Source organism: Hylaeus volcanicus, chromosome 6 (genome assembly GCF_026283585.1).
Source record: "Hylaeus volcanicus isolate JK05 chromosome 6, UHH_iyHylVolc1.0_haploid, whole genome shotgun sequence".
Taxonomy (NCBI): domain Eukaryota; kingdom Metazoa; phylum Arthropoda; class Insecta; order Hymenoptera; family Colletidae; genus Hylaeus; species Hylaeus volcanicus.
Window position 1 is genome coordinate 25,540,988 of NC_071981.1, and position 22,757 is coordinate 25,563,744.

General features: G+C 40.3%; 3 protein-coding genes across 9 annotated transcripts; 1 reads left to right on the forward strand and 2 right to left on the reverse strand.

Moving 5' to 3' along the window:
• Positions 1-59: 59 nt before the first annotated feature.
• On the reverse strand, positions 60-1,947 carry LOC128878889 (syntaxin-18). Of its 2 annotated transcripts, XM_054127521.1 has the most exons (3): positions 1,753-1,947; positions 1,460-1,601; positions 60-1,388 (listed from the first exon to the last, which is right to left on the reverse strand). In XM_054127521.1, the coding sequence occupies exon 3, from the start codon at positions 1,152-1,154 to the stop codon at positions 183-185; it is 972 nt and encodes a 323-aa protein (XP_053983496.1). In that variant the 5' UTR covers positions 1,155-1,388; positions 1,460-1,601; positions 1,753-1,947; the 3' UTR covers positions 60-182. The 2 variants fall into 2 exon arrangements, with proteins under 2 accessions (XP_053983496.1, XP_053983495.1); XM_054127520.1 differs by having other exon boundaries at positions 1,460-1,947.
• An 883-nt stretch (positions 1,948-2,830) lies between these two features.
• Positions 2,831-5,789, forward strand: LOC128878888 (dehydrogenase/reductase SDR family member 7-like). The gene is made up of 8 exons (XM_054127519.1): positions 2,831-3,383; positions 3,487-3,652; positions 3,727-3,879; positions 3,965-4,071; positions 4,141-4,380; positions 4,453-4,572; positions 4,630-4,799; positions 4,877-5,789. Exons 2-8 carry the CDS (start codon positions 3,517-3,519, stop codon positions 4,950-4,952), a joined length of 1,002 nt encoding a protein of 333 aa, XP_053983494.1. The 5' UTR covers positions 2,831-3,383; positions 3,487-3,516; the 3' UTR covers positions 4,953-5,789.
• A 155-nt stretch (positions 5,790-5,944) lies between these two features.
• On the reverse strand, positions 5,945-22,518 carry LOC128878886 (voltage-dependent calcium channel subunit alpha-2/delta-3). Of its 6 annotated transcripts, none has more exons than XM_054127515.1 (24): positions 19,403-22,518; positions 17,137-17,218; positions 16,729-16,839; positions 16,276-16,489; positions 16,012-16,143; positions 15,309-15,905; positions 15,000-15,136; positions 14,846-14,926; positions 14,681-14,761; positions 14,489-14,563; positions 14,379-14,393; positions 14,044-14,151; positions 13,902-13,973; positions 13,687-13,828; positions 13,388-13,609; positions 13,205-13,298; positions 12,238-12,270; positions 11,691-11,804; positions 11,482-11,594; positions 11,184-11,320; positions 10,865-11,034; positions 10,498-10,703; positions 10,113-10,422; positions 5,945-10,013 (listed from the first exon to the last, which is right to left on the reverse strand). In XM_054127515.1, the coding sequence occupies exons 1-24, from the start codon at positions 19,498-19,500 to the stop codon at positions 9,719-9,721; spliced, it is 3,639 nt and encodes a 1,212-aa protein (XP_053983490.1). In that variant the 5' UTR covers positions 19,501-22,518; the 3' UTR covers positions 5,945-9,718. The 6 variants fall into 6 exon arrangements, with proteins under 6 accessions (XP_053983490.1, XP_053983489.1, XP_053983488.1 ...); XM_054127514.1 differs by having other exon boundaries at positions 11,184-11,323; XM_054127513.1 differs by having other exon boundaries at positions 14,379-14,396.
• Positions 22,519-22,757: the final 239 nt, after the last annotated feature.

Below are 22,757 nucleotides of genomic sequence, written 5' to 3' on the forward strand. Positions count from 1 at the left end.
TTACTATGTAAGATGTAGCTATTATGTAAAATGATTTGGGGATAAAATACAGTGACATATTTTGGCAAAGTTTTATTCATTATCATTTCAAAACTAACGACATTAGTATTTACAATAATGTACAACATTCTTTGAGTGTATGTACAAGTGGTTGAATCAAATTACTAAAATACTTGTTTGTTTCAAGGATTGTACCAATCGAGAAACAAAAGAGAAAACGACATAACTAAAACAAAGAAAAGGAGCCATACTCTGAGACCTGCATTCCGTTGAATCGCTTGTCTAATTTGTTCGTTAGCTTCGTTTACGTTTTCCGTCGATCCCACCACTGTCGTCATTAAACGATCTAAATCTTTATCTTGATCCAACACTTTTTCAGTAAATATCTCCTGAAGTTCAGCTATGTGTACCACTTTACTCTCTATTTGCTTCACTTCTTCCGTGATTGTGTTAAGTTCATTGTACAAATGCTCGTTTTCCGCTTCGAACAGCTGTATATCTTCGGGCGATAATTCCTCTTCGTACATCAACGAATTAACGTCTCCGTTTATTTCTTGTATTTTCATAGGACTGGAGTCATTGGAATCATTCTTATTTTCTTTCTCTTCCAACTTCTCATTTGCATTCAAACTCGATTCTTTCGTACCAATTTCTAATCGTTTCACGGGCTTCGTTTCTAATTCCAACCTAGCTATTTTTCTCATCTCCATCGCTCTTTTCACGCGCATTGCTTTCTGTTCGGAGTAAATTTTACAAACATTTTTCAGGTACTCCTCTATTAACAGCAACATAATTTCCCTATGTTCTAAATTCTGTGGAGAAACTTTGGAATCTGCGATTTCTCTACGCAATTCCTTGATCAATTGGGAACAAGTGGTCATTATTTTTTGCGCTCCGATATCTATTTCATCTCGATCGACGTCGGTCATACTAGGCATATAGGATAAATGGCTTGAAAAGTTTAAGTATGCTTTGCGATTTTCTAACAAAAATTCGCGCAACCTGGAAATTTGTACTACGACCCCTTGTGCTTTTACAAAGAAAGGACTTTTACTTCTGACCTTTTTTAATTGTGCATTACTTGCAATCCCTAAATCCTTGTTACGAAGACTTATTGTCTTCACGCTGGCTCTAAACAACCCGCTGACATCCATTTTAAATAGTTCAAATTAACTTGTTCCTATGCTAAGTAGCAAATAAGGCACCTTATTATATGTACATCGATAACACTTTATAGCTTCTCAACTACAAAATGAATTTTTGATTGGAATTAATGTTGATCTTCATTGTAAAAAGATCAACGTACTGCTTCTCAAAAATGATTTATTTGAAATTTATTTTACGTTTATCGTATGGTGTTACCATACATGTCACAAAATGCGCTTAACCTGCAAGAATGAAGAATTTAAAAATATGAAGTTAACGTTGAGTTACTTAAATATCGAAAGAAAAATCTTACCGTTGCTGGAACTAAAACGCTCGACGTTTACATATGTTTAACAGCGCAACAAATCCTTTGATACATTTCATTTGTTGTAACCGTGACGTGTCGAATCAACGGTTAGTTTATGACGGAAGATATAAACTTAAATGCTATGACACTGGAATAATAATAATCGGTCCTACATTAAAAACTAATTTAATACATCAACGAATAATCATCAATGTGTATTTATTATTATCCTATATTCCCTTATAATGTCTACAAGATTCTTAGTATGATGCATCGAACGAATCTTTGTGAATACATACACGATAAACGTAGAGAATGTAACATTACTAGGAATTGTAGGAATGTAAATCATATACAGATGAAAAAAGGGTTATCTACTCCAAATGGAATCAATTTTCAAAAAATAATCGAACTTTTAAACATACAAAATCCGATTAATTTCATGAAATTGAAGTATATTCATTTTCTCATTGAACTATATCAGTGGTATGTGTTATTCAGTATTAGTGGGTATTGTATTAGTATAGGTGAGTGGTTTATATATATATATATGTATATGTATAGGTTTGGTTTCAGTGACGCCATCGGTGGGAAAACGCTCAAGTTTGTAGTGAAAGTAGTTCCTACTGATACTGCTAGATGTCGCCATCAGCTATAATTGTCCTCGCTATCTATCGTCGAAGAAGCCGAACTAATTTTTGGAGTTTGGTCAGCGCCTCTATCGGGAAAACGCCCAAGTTTGTCGCCGATTAGTTCCCACCGTCGACGCTAGATGGTGCCAGCATCGGTGGTAAGTCAGTGGCGCCATCTAACATTGCGAGGTGGAACTAATCGGCGACAAACTTGGGCGTTTTCCCGATAGAGGCGCTGACCAAACTCCGAAAATTAGTTCGACCTCTCTACCGGTAGATGGCTACAATAATAATAGTTGGGTATGTCATCTAGCAGCAGCAGTGGGAACTATTTTGACTACAAACTTGGGCGTTTTCCCACCGATGGCGCTACTGGTACAAAATTCCGCTCACTGAGCGGCTTAGCGAGCGGTGGCTTTCATGAAGTAATAATAATAATAAAAAAAAAATGAACTACTTGATTAAAATACTAACTTTTGGTTTAAGTATTCAATATGTATATAATAAAGTATTAATATGTTTATCTTCGCCATATGTTAAAAAAAATAAGTACAAATATTCTCCTACCTTTCTCTTCTTTTCACAGAGCCAGAATTAAAAATAATGCCTCCTTTTATTATTCCAACTCTATAAAGAGTAATTTCTCTTTTATTTGTTATTCGACATTTTTATCTAGAGGTGGCAAGTATAGCAAGTGGTATTTCATTCCACTCTCGCATCTAGGAAAGTGATAAGGTTCTCCTAGTATAAACATATTATGTAACAGACATACTGCTACACTGCTACAGACTGTCTTCTTTTTTAAGTCTGTCTAAACTTTATGGGGTGTTGTTTCTTATTAGATGCAGTCACGTTTCGTAGTTTTTTAACTGATTTCGAAAAAAATTTTGTTGCAATCACAAATACTTTCGTGTATTTCGACTAAATTAGTGTATACAAGTTCTATTCTAATGTCGCAAACAAGTGAAATAGCGATACTGTGCAGGGTACTTTGGAAGAGTGATGTCAAAACAAATAATTCGGAGTCGAAGATAAATCCATGGGATATTAAAAAACCTGGATGATTATATTTATGCAAATCTACATAACTGTGATCAAGGTGAAAAAGAAAGAAAAGTGGTTAGAAAATATAATCTGGCTGAATGTAGACTGTGGTCCTGCTGTCATATAGAACTTACTATACCATCTGAAGTTTTTTCCATGGCACAGTTTCCTTTGCTTCCTTTTATTTTTTATTGCAATAACAAGGACACAAATGCAACATACACTATATACAATTATATAACATAAACGTGGATGTGAGTACAAATGATATAAGATAATCTACATGGTTTAAAAGTGTTAATATTCGTCAAGTAAAAGGTACACATTTGGAATAACATTGTTTTTACATGCTTTTAGGTTAATTTGTCGGACGCAACATTTAAAAAAATGGATCTTTTATCTATTATTCTCTTAGTAATCTTATTAATCATAGTGGCTTATCACCTGTTCTACCTGATATGTCCTTGGTTCTTAAATTGTGATATAAATCTTGCTTTCCACAATTTATTTGGAAAACGTATACGTGAGTATGGTAACAGTATGTTTATATGATTATGTATACATAAACATTTTAATGTTTCTTTGCTGTTTTTGCAGGCTCTTTGAAAGGGAAAGTAGTATGGATAACAGGAGCATCTAGTGGAATCGGAGAAAATCTTGCTTACATCTTAGCAGATGTTGGCTGTAAATTAGTTCTATCTGCTCGAAGGAAAGAAGAACTAGATAGAGTGAAGGCCAGCTGCCTTCAAAGTGAATAATTTTCATTGTAATTGTATCTATTTATCGTTATCGTTGCATACATACATTTCATGAAGCCCTGTTTATTTATCCTCAGGAAACAAGAAACTGAACGATTTGGATGTTGAAGTACTTCCTATGGATGTTTGTGATATAAATAGTCATGAAGCAGCATTTAATCGGGTCATTGAGAAATTCAACAGGGTACCTATACTTTACATATGTGCATCACGCTAATTTACAATTGGATTTTAATTTGAATTCTAATTCTAGCTGGACATACTTGTAAACAATGCGGGTCGTTATCAACTTGGACGTTGGGAGCAAATCGATATTTCCGTCGACAAAGGCATGTTCGAGTTAAACGTGTTCGCGCAAGTAGCCTTAACTAGAGTGGTGGTAAAATACTTTACCCAGATGGGTACAGGCCACATTGTAGTTACTTCGAGCCTCGGCGGCGTCGTGGCAATGCCGTTTTCTGGGTCATATTCGGGATCTAAATTTGCATTGCAGGTCAATTATATTAATATTGAAAATTTTACTTTTCTCTTACAATTATTTATAATGTATACATATTTTTAACAGGGATATTTCTACAGCTTTTGGTATGAAAAACTGGGTCAAAATATACCGGTCACAATTGTATGCCCAGGAGCGGTACACACTAATTTCTTGATGGCATCGTACACAGAAAAATCTGGAGAGGTGAGTTTCACCGATAATAAAATATATTCTAAGTTTTCAATATAATTTTATCCGCAGACATACGGGGATAAGGAGAAAGACAAATCCCCGAATAGACTCAACGCGGAACGTTGCGCTAAACTGATTGGCGTTGCGATAGCAAACAAACTTTTCGAAGTGTGGATCGCCAAACCACTCGTGCTTCAAATGCTGTACATGAAAATTTATTATCCAAACCTAACTTTATGGTACATTATTTCACGGTTGTTAAACTTTTTATTTAACATTTTAGTTTACGTTACAACGGTATTATTTTATATTCTAGGTCTGTTAAAATGTTGGGACCAAGGTTTTTACAGTATATACAAGGTTACGCGGGAGTCCCTGCACGAGAACCATGAATATTTTATATTTATTTTATAAGTTTTTATACTTTATCATTTTATATTGGTTTTAACTGTTTCCTGGAAAGCTATGTATACATATAAAAAACAAAAAGTAGTACATGTAAATATATCCAATATTGGTGTACGGTGTTGGTTATGTGGCGCTAATAATAGGATTAAAATTTACTTCCGTTTGTGAATGAAAACATGGTGCAATTTATAAAGGGAAAAGAACCAATAAACTACACGAAAAAGTCTTTGTGGAAACCCCGTGTATAAGCATAATGTTCGAAGGCCAAAGATTCCTATTCCTTTTAAGATGATGTCCAATGGCGTCTTTCAAGAAGGGGAGAACGCGTTATATTGTTGCATTTAGATTTTATTATATAATATTATGCCGTATTTCAGTTACATAATTTTAAGTGTTTAATAACCTAACAGTCATATACGCGTACACGTACCTAAGGAACATACTTGGTACGTGTACACCTATACGCGTATGCGTATGCATACACGTGTGCGCATACTGGTGCGTGTTTTACGTTTACAATCGACTTTTATTATCGATATACAAATAATGGAAGACATGACAGCACCTAGAAGTGCTCTTCTTCGAAAAGACGTTCTCTTACCTAAAATCATTCGTAAATCTTAGTTTTCATCGAGTCAAATTATTTCTTTTTTTTTTTCTTTTTTTTTCATTATTGGTTTCGATAGCCTCTTCGCGTTTTAACTTTCACCGCGTTGACTGCGGCGATCGAAGCGTTGCAGCCTTAAATCGCAGATTCATAAACGGTATACTAATTATTGTATTAGGTAAACAAACGTCGAGATGCATAGTAATAGAATATTATAACCTTTAGTTTAATTCGATTCGTTTCTTATATTTCGCGTTAGCGTCTGCCTTAGGCTACGCAGCATCTTAAATTTTTACGACGCCTGCGACGTTTTACGATACGCACGGGTACGTTAGAGAGGATCAACGTGTATGCGCGTTGTAACGTACAGGGTGAGCAGCGTTGGACAAAAACGGGTGCATCCAGAACTTTGTCTCGTGTCCTTCTTCGGAAAAATGTCCGAAAGAGGAAACGAAACAAACGTGTTTGATAAATTTCTTGTCATTTTGCCCAATACTGAGGTATCCGATAAACTTGGCCAACATGTGTTCAGCAGGTCGTTTCGAACGAAGTGTCATATACGTGTATCATACGTTTCTTTTCTTTCGTTAGTCAGTAACATCGAAAGTAAGACATTGAGCATAACGGAACGATGATCCGCGATGTTTACAGAGGTGCTATGCCTGAAAGGACGGCTCGAAATTGACAAAAATGGCAATTTCGACTTGAAATACACGCTTCGCTCTGATGTTCGCGAATAAACTGATTCGATCGTTTTCCATCGAATTCAAACAGAGTGAGCGATGCCTTTGACGTCGAGATCGCCACTTTTTTAATCGTGTACCAATTTGTAAATTCTCTTTCGAACGACACGTAACATTTCGCCAAATAATATTTGCACGTACTTTGAAGTTTGAAATAAAGAAACGGCTATCGCTCGTGTACAAACTCTATACATTATCCATTACACAATTTCTTTAATCGTACTTACAACCGTACATCGTTGTTCGTCACTGACCACACGCGGTATCGAGTAATATCTTTGTGAACTATAATTGATTTCTTTAGTAAAGGTATTACGTTATACGTTTTCTTATTCGCAATAAAAAGAAATCGATATTACGTTACACTTTGCTTCCTATTCGGTATTTCGTTGCTCCAAGCTTCGCGCAATGTTCCATCGATTCTTTGGTTTATCGTTCTTCGACTTGTCCGCATTGTAAAATAGATATGTTTCCTTTTTTTTCGTAGAGCTGAAGACAGCAATTTAGAATTCGTATCGTAGAACGTTGTACGATATTGTTTCGACGATATGTTCGATAATCGTGTGAGATACAAAAAAGATACGATTAACCCTTTTGCGGAGATGTGGTAAATATTAATTAATTAAACTACGAATACGACTCGTAGCGGGGACTGGTTGTCAGTCTTGGGCAGAATAACGACTGTTTTAAAAATCGTATTGAAGTATTCCATTTGATATGATTACAAGCATAACTCGAGTGTCTTTCGAACAGGATACTCTGACGTTTCGCTATCGACATAAACGCATTATTTTACCCCCGAAGAAGATAGCTGTAATAGATAGCTGAAGCGTTAAAGTATCTTGTTCAAAGACTCGATTTATATTTATAATTAAAAGTATAACGACATCAACGAATAATTCATGAAAAAACCAGTGTAGTTGTCGTAAGGAATGTTTGAAATAGAGGTATGTCGAAAATGATACGGCCATGAAGGGGTTAACGGGGTTTACATATTGGCTAGGCCTAATACTTGGAAGCAAAATGTTCGATTCGATGAAATGCGCGATACGTTTTATCATTCTATGGCCAAAGTAGCAGTGCAGCCTGATCGTAAAACTAAAAATCGTTAAGGTTCGTACTATATTCCCCATCAAACTTGACGAATCCGTACTGTGAACCGGACCCGCTTCGATCGAACCTCCTTCGAATTCTTTAAGTCACTCTATATCCTAACAGTGATACACTGGCTTCGAAATAACTCGTCCATTCTGTACACGGATGTACATTGTACACTCGCTGTTAAGGGAGATTTTTCATCCTTATTCGTTGACAAATTATTTAAAGTAGCGTATGGCGAGTTATTTCAAAGTCGGTGTACGATAAAATAACAATTTAAAATTTAGAAGAACGAAGGATATTTTCCATAATTTTAATGGTACTATACATTCGCGAGCTCGTCGTTACAGCCAACTCTCTCGTAACACGGTGTAAGAAGAATTGCCACAGTTCTTCAAGAACACGATAATTTGGGGTTTCGTAAACTTCTAATTTTTCGTTTCACGTATCTTTGCAGTATTTTCAAAGTCTCGTTCAAACGCTTTTTCATATATTCAATTTACCACAGTGCTGCAGGGTCGACTGTATTTTAAAGCGCAAACTCTTCGAAAGTGGAATTTGTTGCATCGCTTCGTAAGCTTATCGCTTTTGTAATGAGGCCATTTCTGTATTACGTGGGTTTCGTATTTAACACGTAGCAGAACTTTGACGCGTACCATTATCCACGTGCACGTAGATGGAGCGACACAGGCAAAATCAGCCAAACTCACGGTCCATCGTACATATGTCTGCACGTACGAACGTACAATTTATAATCTATTCGTCGTTAAACCATAAGGCTATTGGGTTGGACAAAAAGTCTTGGTTTTTCTTTGAATATAATAGAGGTGAAGTTACCGTTATCGGTCAAAGTTACATCCTCCCTCGTTTTTTTTTTATGCATTTTTCAAAGCTTCGGGGTGTCCTGAGTCCAAAAATGCAAAAAAATCGATTACAAAATTCTATATGTACGTATGTGGCCTCTGTTTCGCTTTGTATTTCAAGAGTGGTTTATCGGAAAATCACAAAATTTGCTATAGCGACTTCTATACATAGACGCCATTGATTTTTCTGTGGCGTTTATTAAGCGTAATGCGCTTACGTTCTATTTTAATTTCACGCACGGATATATAAACTATCACTTAACGCTTAATTAGTGATCTGGCAGCAAAGACTGAACTTTTTTTCAAGTTCTTCGAAAAGCCTTTAATACTACCGGTTCTCGCTACCAAATAAACGACTAATTTATTCAGATTACCTATAAGAGTAAAAAGTGTGAATATCGGTTGTGTTTATTGTCGTTTGATGTCAGTTCAGATTACTTCTAAAACGACAGACTTTTTGTTCAATCCAAAAGTTACCCGAAAAAGTACAGCTATAGAAACAACGAAATTACGAACCGATATATCGACCGTTTTGGAAACGTTTACGATGCTTGGTTTGATTCGACGCAACGTCTGGACGAAAAGGACAACCGAGTACCTCGGCTCGGCCGAGATAGTCAGCGTTCGATATACATTTATGTACATCGTTCCCACTTTTCGCTCTGTATCGCGAGTACGCAGTCTCGTCGTTACCTTCCGTTAGTCGTTAGGAATCAGATACGACGTAATACGATTAGGAAATATTCACAAGTTTCTCGCAACAGAATTTATAATGAGATATGTAATCATAGATCAACATTAATATTATATGTATTTGTATATGTACACGTCTGCGTGCATGCACGCGCGTGCCCGCGTAGACGCGACCGTGCACGCGTGTACGCGAATATTTGCGTAGAGCCCATTGTGCCAGCGTAGGGCAAAATGTAATCCATGATTATGGTTAACGAGTAATCGGTAATCGCGACTATCGATCGAACCTGAACAGTGAATAATCGGATACTATTGGCTTTGATGTATTACGAATTACCGATCCATGAATGCAGATTGCAAATGTAGCGAACGACTATCGATCAATTTGACAGTTGCGAGGGATCGTTACAAAAATAGTCGCAAAATATAATAAATACTGCCCGTCTTTGGCGTATACGCCATGCATCACGCATATCAAACGCATAGAAATGGAATGTTCGCGCACACCCGGGCATATATTACGCGTATACTTTGTCTTTCTCTCTCTCTTTTTTTCTAGCGTGCACGCGCACGCACACACTCAACCACTCGCACCTCCATTCTCTCGTATTCGTCAAATACAGGTATATTAAACCGATCAACTAGTATACCATTTTTTTCTTATAACTGTTTCATAGAAACGACAACGCTAAATTCATTTCAAAAAGATAATTTGCGAATGTGTGTACAAGTTAATTGGAGCGAAGTCACGCGAGTCGCGTCGTCAGAACGCTGGAGGTAATCGCGACGAACAACGAGAAGGAGAAATTCCAAGGGCGGCTCGCGCCGCCGCAAAGCTTGATCTCCATTTCCTCCGGATGATAGTTTATGCATTTCGGCGGTCTTCGACGATACAGACGTTCTCTCCTCGCGGTGCAAGCTCCTGGCTCGGTGAGAGCCTCTATAGGTTCGATGCTCAACTGTTTGCTTCCGCATGGACACAACGTGTCCACCACCAACAGGATCAAATTCGTGTGATGGATCTTCTGGACGCTGAAGGGTCTGCGATCAGGATTAACGTCCATTATATTGATATTATTCTGCTTGGCGTCTCTAATAGTTTGATAAAGCCTAGAAGTTGTACGCAAGGTACAAACATACCTTTCGCATCCAGTCACGTGACAGTTGGTCAATTTTCCCTTCAAGGGATTGCTCTGTCCGCTGGTGTTGAGCCTCTCCGGTTGCAGAATGTAAAGATCCGTCTTCTTTTCGCAGGTTCTCAGTTTCCTTTGCGGATAATAGGCAGATGTAGCGCGTGTAGTCCCAGGAGAAGCGGGAGAGGCGGCAGCAACCGCTGGAATCCTGGGAAAAGCTTCGTTTTCGTCCAGAGACGGTTCGTCGGTCGAATCTCCACCCCCGATCGGTTCGAACTCGTGTGCTTCTTCGACAGTGTCGGTGGAGATCAAATCATCTGAAAGTATGGGTCAAGCGAGTCAGCGTGTTTTTCTTGTAACGTCATTAAACATTTTTTGTAAACGTTCCTTACCGTCCGCGGTTCGTATAGATTCGCCAGCGAGCGCGTAAGTCGCTTGTTGCAAATTTTGTAAATTGAAACTGAACGCTATATTCCAGAGTAGATTTCCAAGTATGCCGATGACCGCCCCGAATGATTCAGGAACTATTCTTGGCGCTGCAGATTGATGCGATTCCTGCGGACTGCACGTACCCTGGTAGTCGGTCACAGTTACCTTTCTGAAACCCGAATAACTGGTGTTCTGATTTTATGCATTTATAACGTACAATAACATAGATTAAGCACTGTAATAAACAACAGAACAGGACAGTTCTGTATCTCCAGCTCTGATACCTCAATTTATTACTCGTAGAATATAAATTAATGAGGCGAGAAGTACCTGTAGATTCTGTCTTGAACCAGGGAATCCATTATGGTGCCGTCGATTTCACCAAAAAATTTTCCAGTATGCTCGTGACGCTCGCTGATGATGATAAATCCATTACTGTCCAGAATATAACAGTCCAGTTCTTCGGAAGCGCAATTCTTTTTACAATTCATGCCACTGCACTACAAAAATGAACAAAACATAAATAAAGGAAACGACAACTGGCTAGTGTAGAGCGAGTATCGTTCGTTGTTTCGAAATGATTAAAAAAAAAAAAAGTTGGTGCGTAGAACATAAGGATAATGAACAGTCGACGATCGACATACGATACCGTAGAAGTCATGTTAACGAAGTGGGATGCCAACGAGGAGTGTTGAAACTGAAAACCAACGACCGCGGCTGGTGCTTTGTGTCCTTTTCCAATGAATACAGCGTGCGTAGCGGTAACTAAAGGGTTGGGGTTGTCAGCTGCTGGCAATACGAACATTATTATTGCGAATGCGATAGTATCGTCTACTGTTTATAGTATTTGAAGTATCTGACCAGGCAGAGACATAGTACAAATTTGGCGAACCAGGAGAGATCTTTCAAATTCTTGTCTACACGGATAATTGTCGCGTGGTACGTACCTGCATCGAAAGGAACGCTGAAAACAAAACTTTCCGGTTCTATCGAGTGCTGATCCACCGCGCGTTTATACCAAGACGAATCCATAGCTCTCGCATACTTCTGAGCAAAGGGCCTGCGTAAATAACACGATTTTCAATGAATAGAGTCGCGGATAAATGTTTCGATACAGTCATTAGAATTTTCATATATCTATATGAATAGATCGTACGGTTCGTCGTTGCTTTCCTTCAAATTGCTGGCTTGTTGATGCTCGTGCCAACGAAAAAGGCCGCTCCTCGTCGCGATGAATGTCCGGCTGAGACCGAATCTGCTTTTTCCTTGACTGTAAAATTTAACATCGATTACACGGGCGATAATTACTGTCGACGCGACGAGAAACGAGGTGAAACAATCGCGAAAGAACGCAAGCGATCTCTGACTATAACATGTCGAACCATTTTGAACTTAATAACTCTGGTTTCATTTCATTTAATTTCATTTATTTTGAATTGGTAACCGTGAATTAAAAGGTGTTTAAATTGGAAGAAATTGATTCATTTGGCGTAGAATGATCCGTTATACGTATGTATCGATTTTATTATCGACGGTTGTTAATCAAGGGGAGAAGAAACAGAGTCGAAAAGGGCTGTCGGAGGGGGAGGAATAATTTGTTAGGGTTTTCGTGAGACGTACAGTGAAAGCGATAATTTGAAAGGAATCACCGTGCAAAATATCGACGAGTGCGCTTATACAAATAATTGTGCATAATGGATTACCTGTGCAGTAGAGCCATCAGTATGGCAATAGGGCTAGCGGTGGAGACACACAATATAAAATGTAATAAAAATATGCAATAAAAGGTAACATTGTAAATGAAAGAGATTAGCCGTTGCGCATAGTGCGTGTCGCGTTTCAACGAGAACACCAGTGCACTTTTTTAATGCATTTGAAAACGCTACAAAAGAAGCACCCTGAAACAGCGGTGAGGAACCTTATGGCACTGGTAGGCTACACGTAAGATTATAAACTTCTTGTACGATCGATTTGACCGAAATCATACAAATACTTACCCGAATACAACTCGGAGGCAAGCTATGTTAAATCCTCAATTTGAAAATATAATATTTCGAGTAGCGACAAAAAATGTTATATCAACGAATCGAGTCGACTTGTTTATCTACAATTTCCATAATTTGAACTTAATACAGTTTACTTCCGAGGTATAAATATAAATAAATAAAAGGCTGGATCTGCAGCAATGTCGCATTCTTATATACATATGGTAAGTGGGGCATCGATTCGGTTTTCTATAAGTAGGAGTTATCATGCACGATATTGTATATATCGTGTATCGAGAAGTCTAGAACATTTGAAAACGTGCGATTCTTCGGCGGCCTGTATCTTCTTTCGTTCCTGGTTTCTCGATTCCTCTGTACGTTGTTTTATCTTCGTCTGGTTCGCTCTGCGCGATCGTGTTACTCTTGTTTCCCTTGTCGATATTGGGCCAGTTGTTTTAGTTGCCAGCGATCGATTATCGTTTGCGACACGACTATGCGAGACAACGGCAAGGGAAAAGTAAAGGCAACGGTTTTACGATATCGGATAAGAGATACGTTATTCGATAATCGGTGCTGTGAGAAAAAACCGCGTGCTTGTGCGTTGCAGTGCGTTGTCGATGACTCCACTATAAGTGTCCACGCGTGAAGGACATGCATCCGCGAGCTTCGCTTACGTGCCGCTTACCTTTGATTCTCCTCTTTGTGCATCGCACCTCTTTTGTCGAAATCACCGGTGACCATGGCATCCAACACTAGAGACTGCACTAATCTTTTGTCGCCTGAAATTCGTCGGCTTCGTTATTCGATCGATCGTTGCAGTTTTTAATTGTATTATCGGTAATATCGCGATATCGTGGGTTATACTTACAGTAATAAGAATCTTTGTCGGGCTTGCTCGCTTGTTTATGATGCGAGCTTGGACTCTTTGGTCTCAAAGACATCCACTTCCACCCCGGTCTACGCGTTCGTGCCAAGAAATGCAGAACGCGTTCCTCCGGGGAGGAGAACCACTTATCGGAAGCCGAATTATATTCGCAGTACACCCAATCTGGATGCACTTTCCAATTGCTTCCGTTAAAGTAGTCGGTCACTAGACAAAAATGGAAAGCGTATAAAAGATTCGTCTGAGATAGTAATGTTTCGTTTTTCGATAAAAATGCGACTTACCAGTTATTATTGAATGTTTCATTTCGTGTTCGGCCAATAGCTCGAACATGCCGTAACCCTCGGGCAACGCTAAACCCAGCGAAAAGGGCGTTCCTTCGATTGGCTTATAAAAATAATTGTGCCGCCTGATGGTAACTCTTCTCTGTAAAATATTATCACGTTAATGATACTTAGGTTGTTAGATTGGGTAAGGTTGCGGAATTTTCTTTACTCACCATATCGTCATAGTGAATTTTTATCGCGAAATCGGTCTCCCCCTCTTTCTGATCGATCATATCGTGCCTCAACTGGTAGAAAGAGAGAAAGATGTAAAAAACAATTCGATCACCTTTGTGTACATGCATCTGGTGTACTTACGTCTAGAAGAAGGGAATTGTTCAAGGGATGCAACGGACCGTCGTACTCGGCGAGTTCAACTTCCGATAAATCTACGCTGATATACGTAGGCTTTAACGTTTCTTCGTACTGCGAACCGAGAAGAAATGTTTATCGTAACCGTTGAAAGCTTTGCATTATTTTTTAACCCTCTATTGCGTACACGTTATTTGATCGTTTTAGTAAGAAGTTCCAGATGAATAAAATAAATGTTTAAATTGTTTTCATTGCGTTTGTTGGGTGATTAAGCAATAGAGACTCAAATGAGGGGGGTAGTATAGGATAGTATCCTTGCTACGTATTTTTTGTTTACTCACGTCTGCGTTTCCTGGCTGCTGCGATAAAAACATATCAATGAACGTTCGGACTAACGGAAGTCGTTTCGAAGTAAATTTCTTCGTGGAAGCGTTTCTCGAAAGTTACTCACCAGAGGTCGCAGGTCAGGATGATAGAGAACTCGACCATTGTTGTCGACGATAAAGGAATATCCGTTGACACCTAACTGCAAAATGAGGAAATCGAGATCGACGATATATTAACGACATCGTTGTACAATGAGTTAAAAACGTACTGTCAAGCTTTGTGCCAATTAGCGTATCATTACAATTGAATCACGTACCTTGTAAGGGGGCACAAGTTTCTCGATTTCTTCTACCGGTACATCGGTACCAACTATGCCCAACAAGTTGGCCGTTTTCACCTGTACGAGAGATCCAGACGAAAAGAATAGTTGAGAACAAGTTAAATTTTTGTGGTAAAGCATTGCTATACAGACAGATATTACCGTATAATTTCGACGATCTAGAATAGGCGCTGTAACCGACGTCATTAGCTGTCCGATGTTTTCTTTGCCGTATCTACCACTCTAAACAGAAAAATGAAAAATGAAATATTTGATTAAAACATCTAACAAACGTACGTCCAATAGGGTCTCGTACCTTGCCACCGACGTAAACTGGACTCCAATGAATGGGATGGTCGTGTTGATACAAAACCATAGGTCGAGCCAGAACTGTGACGTACTCGAAAACCTTGCTTTTGATTTCTTCTATATCCGTGATCCTCGCGTAAAATCCTGTGCAATGAAAGAGGGAGGGTATAAATAGAAAAGTTGCGTGTCTTGTAATTTTCGTTATAATAAATCCCAAGAAGAAAAGTAACTCGAAGAGTAAAGTGTTTCAAATATGAATAGTCGCTTGAAATATCGAGACGGGGATTACAAAGAGAAGTAAAGTAAGGCGAATCACCTTTGTTCGCGCAGGCGGTGTTGCGCAATTCGGGGCTCTTGTCACCCCCTATGAGATAGGTGAAGATTCGAACAGGCATGTGCGGCCAATTGTATCGCTTTATCACCTCGGTGGGCAAGGCAGCATTATCGGCCGTGATCAGCATAATCGCCTGGTTACACTGACTCCCTTGGCCCGTTCTATTGTATCTATGAAGAATTTCGAAAGCTGTCCCGAGAGCGGCCGATATATTCGTCGGCATTTCTTCGTGCTTCATCGTGCTAGCCGCAATTTTCAATTCTCGTACATTCTCTGGCGACGCTTGAACCAAGCTGTCTTTGAAGCATTGAACGATCTCCTCCGCGGTGTCTCCGTAACGATAAACGTTGACGTAATCGTCGGGACCCAAAGTATCGAGAATGGTCCTCGCGGTGGCTACTGCCAACCGTTTGTTCCTCTCGGACGCATAGCACTCCAAGTCCACCAGTATAGCTAAATCTTTGGGGCTGTTTGCTGCTCCGACGAACCAATTCGAAATTCGAAAGTCGTACACATCTCGAACGACGCGGTTCGAGCTCCTCGAGCCCGTTCGGTCCTCGATCGGTGGCCAGGTGATCGCTACGAATGGAACATGTCGATTGTAAGCAGAGACGGGTAATAGAAAAATATGGGTACGCTGTTTTTGTCAGTCGATCCATTTAAGACGATACTCTGCGATACGTACCGGGGAATCGTCGTAAAAATCCCGAAGTTGCTCCATAGTACTGCCAAGAGAGCGAAGGGTCGCTTTCGTAATTATTTACAAACAATAAATCCAAGTACTCGCTCCACTGGATCCCGGCAGCTACTTCGCGATCTGTGAACAAATCAAATTACGATTCCTTCGCGTGTCGAATGTTTAATACCGAATATAGCTATCTAGAATTGCAATCTAGAATTCGTGTACCACTACTGATGACTGATGCTTTCTTCTTGCTGGTATACTCACAGGCGTCTTTGATTCCAGCAGGAAGCAAAACCGTTGAGAGTGTAACGTTCACGGCTAAATGATCGAAGTGTCTATTGGTAGCGAGAAAAGTATCCTGGCCGTTTCCTGATTTTCCATCTCCGGAAAATAGCTCCATCCGTTGCGAATATTTTGGCGACACGTTTCCGTCCCTTGGCGCGGATACGGCTGCCTGTTCCGCGCTCTCCACCAATCTCTGTAACCATCGCGTCAGATTATCAATTAAAACGGTAAAAATCGGGATCCATGCAATTATCCAATCTTTACTGTATTCCATTTGGTAACGAGTGAAATATTTTTGCATTCAATTAGAAAAAGCGTCTTCAAGACGTTTTACCAATGGCGATAGAAATAGATACAGACTCGGCCTCTTTTACGCAACATTTCTTGCCGAGAGCCTCGCGACCCGCACAGTCGCCGCTGCCTACTTCTTACCATAACAGCATTCATCTTAAAATCCAGCATATTCTTCACTTCCGCGGCCATTTCTCGCACCAGAACCAGACCATCCTTTCTGACGACCTCGGCCTCCAGCTCGTGGTACTTCTGAATTCAGAACGGTAACTACGAGGTGATAAAGCTCGCCGAGTATCAACGATTCCTCATGAAACTTCGAATTTGTAAAATACGTCCGTATAGAAAGAAAATGCTCGCGAGAGAATATAAAGTTGAACAACTAAAAATATAAGAACTTATTCGACTTATTTCAAAGGTTTGTTAACCTATTTCAAGAAATATAACGTTCAATTATTACTCGTATTACAGAGAAATCGTGTAAACTATTATAGAAGAATACAATGTTCCAAGTATACTACTTAAACGTGAATCATCGAATGACGTTACCCTCTGTATCTCGACCATTTTCGTAACCTGCTTGCCAAACTCCCATAGGTCCACGCCGAATTTCAAGGCCCAGTTTTTCACTCTGCAAACCAAAATTATCATGTATTTTTCGATGCGATAATACCCCGTACCATAATTCGCTATTTATCGAAAACATAAGCGCGCAAAGTCCGGTCCTTTCGTCGTGTTTATCCGGTACACAAAATCAGATTAAAAGGAAATGAAAAAATATGGAAATATGAGAAAATGATAAATTCTTAATCTTGAAGAGAAGCTAAAGAATGTCGACATGGAAAAATGAGAATTCTCTCTTACAGGGAGAATGAAAGATTAAGTCCGGCAAGTAGTCGCGCTCTGTATTGGGTCAGACGTGTGGTCTACGCTACACTGTCCACATTTCACTTACTCGTGCAGACTTTCATTTCTCCCTACGATATCTCAGTCAGATTCCATGACAACCATGACATGAATTGTGAAGCATTTTATGTATAAATATAAATATTAATCTAAAATAAAGAATATTATTAAATTTAATTATCAATTATATATCAAGGATTACGTTGTTATATTAAAGATACGTTGACCATGTATTATTTAACGCCGACGAGTAGCACTCGCGTCCTAATTCGGCCTAATCTCGTTTAAACGCGACAAAACACAACCAACGGTGCTTAACGTCGCTCAAACTGACGTCAACGATTGTTTCTGTCAGCTGCATCTATACACGGCACCGTATACATGTAAATCAGCACCATTGATGCATTCGCGCGTGTCCTACGTGGACACATGCACGTTCACGTGCGCACGCACGCAACTACGTACGCACACACGTCGATCCTGATCCTCGTTAATCGACTATGTACGTACGCGTTACTCGCGACACGCGCCTGCGTTCTTTTCTCATTCCCCTTTTGCATCCCTCTAAATCGTCCGAACCATTCTCTCTTACTTTTCGTTAATTTATCCAGAACAGAGACGGCCAATTCCTTTATTAAATTCAATCATTTTCATTTCTTCAGGTTTAACCATCACTCCAAGTAATCGTTTGCTAATCAATAATTCTTATATTCGAATAAAAAATAATCATTTTTCTATAACATCTACATCATTTTCTTGATTTAGTTGAAGCTGCTTCATGATATCAACATTTTGTCGATACTGTTTCATTATTTTTATATAATTCAATATATCGATGAATATATGTATAATTAATTATTACACATAGTGTACATATTACATTTAATATCGAATTAAATAATTTTATCATAATAGGAAACATAAAATTTGGAATCTATTCGCTATTATAAGTTCTATTACATTATAAATTTATAATTAATCGCAAGTTGGACTATTATCTATAAAAGTGTATACCAAAGTCCATGACAGAATTTTCCTATCGTACGATTATTTTAAGAAATCGTATCTAATTAACGCAGACGTGTACCTGCGTAGAATAACGAACGTCTGATTCGTTTACTAAATAAGTATGAGTCACGTCGAGACAATGAAACGTCGAGATAATGAAATATCCGAGTATCCTGACGTACCGAGAGTTGTACGCACGCAGGGTACTTACACGTAGTACGCTTCGATCCTTTTATGCCCCTCCCACTCGCGTAGGGCGCTATAGGCGAAAAAATTACAATTCGTTCTCGACTCTGGTAGCCGAACGACGCCGCACACGCTTTCGTTACGCTGCTCGAAACTATTCGAGGATCGAATTCTGTTCGCTAAAGGAATCAATGAATCGTCTTCCAAGTAATTCACGCGTAATCGAAACTATGACAATGATTCGCGTTCAATTAAAAAGAAAAAAAAAAGAGGGGATGGTTTCTCGAATCTGCAAATCTCGCAAGTTCAAAGTTCCGCCGAGACGTTTCCTAGCCCACCCACGCCCTTCCGACTACCCCGTAAAACCTTGTTCTTATCGTTAATCCTTTTATTTCTCTCCTTTGATGCATGTCCTGTGGTAAATATAAAAACAAGAAAGGAGAGGATAATATAATCGAGATTAACCATTTCATTGTCGCGCTGAAAGAGCAGCGTTCCGCTACCGAATGGTAATCCTAATGGTAATCTATAGTAGAAGAACACACGATATCGCGATGAAATTTATCGTGCGAACCTGACCCGATGCGTATCGAAAGGTACGCAATGGGGACGTAGGGGTTAAACAACGTACGATTTTACGAACGCATGCCAAACGATGATGGTCACCGATCGAAACTATGAAACAGAAAATACAATAGTCGGTAAAGCTACTCACTCGTTATGAGGTATGTCTTCTTCTTGCTGATAACTCGATCTGATCCACAACAGCAACAACACTCCGTAGCGCAAGAGTTTTTCAACGGACAGAAACATTATTTCGGCGCTATCGATCGACCGGCCGAAGTGTGAGCGATGAAACGTTACGGAACCAATATTTCAAGGGAAAACGTACGCGTTCGTTAGCACGAGTCGACTTCTCGAAAAGTATTAGTCTCACTGCTCCCTCGTAGCAGCGATCGATCGGTCGGAACACGCGAATCAGCGTTACGTGCGTGAAATTTTCCTCGTCCCGATGGAATCTTGTTTATCCGTGAATACGTCGCGAAGAACACAACCTCGTTTTAGCACTTGCGTACGCTGCCACGTCGAAACTGTCGCGTATCATTCTCTGTCGTCCTTTAATCGTCTCGTTTGTCCTGCCAGGAGCCTCGAATTACACGCTGAACGTCTTAGCTGCTCTTAGGCCGTTCGAATGAAAATTCTCTTCCATCTCGAGCGTAGCACAATTCCGTTTAGCTAGAGTTTCGTCTAGGCCCCGAGTACTTTTCTACTCGAGTCTAGTAGTCTAGTTTTCGATTATTGCGGCGTTGCTCGAACGCGTCGTCGACGGGGTTGCAACTGGTCTACGGCGACGACGACGGTTGGTCAGGAACGCGCAATAATTCACCTCCAACGCGCGTTCCTCTTCCTCGGACGGTTTTCGGAATATGACACGGGCTCGTCCAAAGATTGAATCATCTCAGAGTCGGGATCCCCGATCTGCGCGCGAGTACGTAACCAGTGTTAGGAGAAATCTGATTCGCGACAATTATCGAGTAGTGGTCGTTGATAATTTTTCGCGTAACCCTGAAAAGGAACCGAGCTCGAGACACGGAACGAATAATTTTAGCGATCCAGTTGTACGAACGATCGGTTACCGATACAAACGTGCTGTTACCGAGAATGGCGAGCGATTATCGCGAAAGTAATCGTTAATCACTAGCCAACTCTAACGCGTACGCGAATGTACAACCCCGATCGCCCAAAGGATCGAACGATTAGACCGGGTAAAAGAGATGTTACCACTACCGAGCCTCGGCTATAGAACGGCGTTCCTCTCGATTATCGTATCTCATTCGTACCGAACGTGTATTCCTTGCAGTGGTTTGCAAAAATAAACCATAGTTAGGCCTCGGACACGATTCGCTTGTACGATTCACTATTGCACCACCGTTTACCGCCTTGTCGCGCGATCTCTCAAGTATGTTCACACCGTAACGCGCAGAGGACCCGAAAGAATGAAGGACGAGTGTGGGATAAAGGAGACGCCGAAGGGGAACGGAGAAAGAGAAAGAGCCGTAGGAGAAGTAGGGGAGGGAATGCAAAGAAGGGGAACGCAGCGGCGCGGCGGCGAGAAGGAAGAAAAAAGGCGACCGGAAGGATTAAGTTATCTATCTCGTAGGTGAAACACGCGTGACGGTTGCTCTTCGATTAACACGGAACGATCGTTGCGTAACGAAGCTTCGCGGTTTTTAACGAAAGAAAATGAAAGTTGACGTCTCCGTTTCCCGTGTACTTTCTCATGAAAATCGGGCCAAGATGGTGCACGGAGTCGCTTTACGGTGCGAGCCGAAGGCGGCTGGTTGGTCGGTTCGCGCGCGCGCATTACTCTTACTACGTCTACGTTGGTGGGATTCGGGCGTTTTAGGAGTACATATATAGCGCTATTCTACGGGTGCGAGCATGTATGTACTCTCTACCACCCCTTAAAAGGATGGGGGAGATGGGAATGTAGGCAGTTGACGAATACCAGGTCTGGGTTAGTAGTGTGGGTGATGGCGGTAGCGGCGGCGATGGTGGTGGCAAGGCTGCGCGAGAATTACTAGCGCCCCGATGAAACTTTCAATTTAACCGCCTCCTTCTATAAATACGATACGCGTTACTTTCAACTCAAACATTCGAATTTACGTTCGTTCGCTTTTCATTTCTAATTACAATTTCCTAAACTCGTAACTCTAAACTCGTCGTTTCATTCGTGACCCACGATGAAATGCTTTCCTTAGTTATCGTTGTTTGTTATTTAAATAACATTCGTGTATCGCTGATAAATTACTATGTACTTGTATTGTACAGAAATCGTGTACGACATCTGAATCGCACGCTGTTACAAAAATACGAGTGCCGGCCGTGCTTGTATTTTTGCCCCTGCGAGCGTCTACCGTTTAGTCAGTTCACACCTGAATGCAAGGCGGGTCCCATAAGTTCAAGGGCAGTCCCTACGCTATGTATACATATTACATATACATGTTCTGTCCCGTAGTTCCGTTCGTGTACGAGGAGATTGCAACCGAACGAATGTAACTTGCTTTCTTTGGTCCAAATTTGGTTTCAATGGAAAGCTACGAATAGATATAACAATTTCTCTTCGTTAAGTTTGTTTCCTCGTTGAAACGAGCCAGGTAAGAGGCGACGCACCATTTGCGTCTATGTAAAGCCGGTCCTAGATGGTGAGGTTCAAAAAGCAATGGTGGTGGCAGTGGTACACAGCGTCGATGACGATGGTGGTAGTAGTCGTTGCAACGACGAGAGTAGCGACGACAAACAGAGGGAACGGCGGCATTGGGGATTCAACGGAACTAGGGGAAGAGTGACTTAGATTGACGACGCCAAGGTGGGGAGGCAGAAGGTAGGAGGTGAAGGTTGCAAGATATGGAAATGAAAAGAGACGACGGAGCAAAGGTAGAGAGAGGTAGCGGCATCGAGGAGGCCCTTTTCCCACAAAAGAGTGGCGACAGACGAAGGGAGACGTTTAGGCTAGCGAGAGCGAGAGATACTCCCGACCTCGCACCATAATAGGGGTAGCTGTAACGGGGCGCAAGCTCGGTATCATTGATTTAACATGCATCTATATTTTCATGCACAAAGTCAAGTTTCTAGATTCTAAGGGTCCCAGGGACTTTACGGGTTCGCGAAGAATTTTGTACAATGGTGTACCGCAGCGCAAACTTAAACTTGGAGTCTCGGCGCGTGGTCGACGGATAGTGGACCGTGTCTCTTACGACAGTGTTTTCTTTTTGTTAGTATTGAAAAAAAACCTCCAACGTGGAGAATAAAAGCCATCCTTTCGTTTAATTTGGCTGATTATCGAAATTCCTTAAAGTATCTTTGTAAAGTACTTACGAGACACTTCCTAAACATACCTTCTGTCAAAATAAAATATCTATCCCGGAACCCATTGAAACATTCGAGTTTCGATTCCTGCAGTCGTCGCTTGTTCTTTCCCAGATCTTATTTATTTATTTAAAAAATTGGTATAGAATATCTTACGTAACAATATAACACAAACATTCTTACATTACTGGACTTATGTA

What these genes read in the sequence shown, in the direction of transcription:
- LOC128878889 (XM_054127521.1), bottom strand. Translation starts at nt 1,154, where the DNA reads ATGGATGTCAGCGGGTTGTTTAGAGCCAGCGTGAAGACAATAAGTCTT.
- LOC128878888 (XM_054127519.1), top strand. Translation starts at nt 3,517, where the DNA reads ATGGATCTTTTATCTATTATTCTCTTAGTAATCTTATTAATCATAGTG. An exon ending in TTTATTTGGAAAACGTATAC is followed by an intron (nt 3,653 to 3,726) that starts GTGAGTATGGTA and finishes CTGTTTTTGCAG; the next exon opens with GCTCTTTGAAAGGGAAAGTA. An exon ending in ACACAGAAAAATCTGGAGAG is followed by an intron (nt 4,573 to 4,629) that starts GTGAGTTTCACC and finishes TTTTATCCGCAG; the next exon opens with ACATACGGGGATAAGGAGAA.
- LOC128878886 (XM_054127512.1), bottom strand. Translation starts at nt 19,500, where the DNA reads ATGTTTCTGTCCGTTGAAAAACTCTTGCGCTACGGAGTGTTGTTGCTG. An exon ending in CACCGCCTGCGCGAACAAAG is followed by an intron (nt 15,137 to 15,308) that starts GTGATTCGCCTT and finishes TTCATTGCACAG; the next exon opens with GATTTTACGCGAGGATCACG. An exon ending in GAAACATTCAATAATAACTG is followed by an intron (nt 13,610 to 13,686) that starts GTAAGTCGCATT and finishes ATTTTTGTCTAG; the next exon opens with TGACCGACTACTTTAACGGA.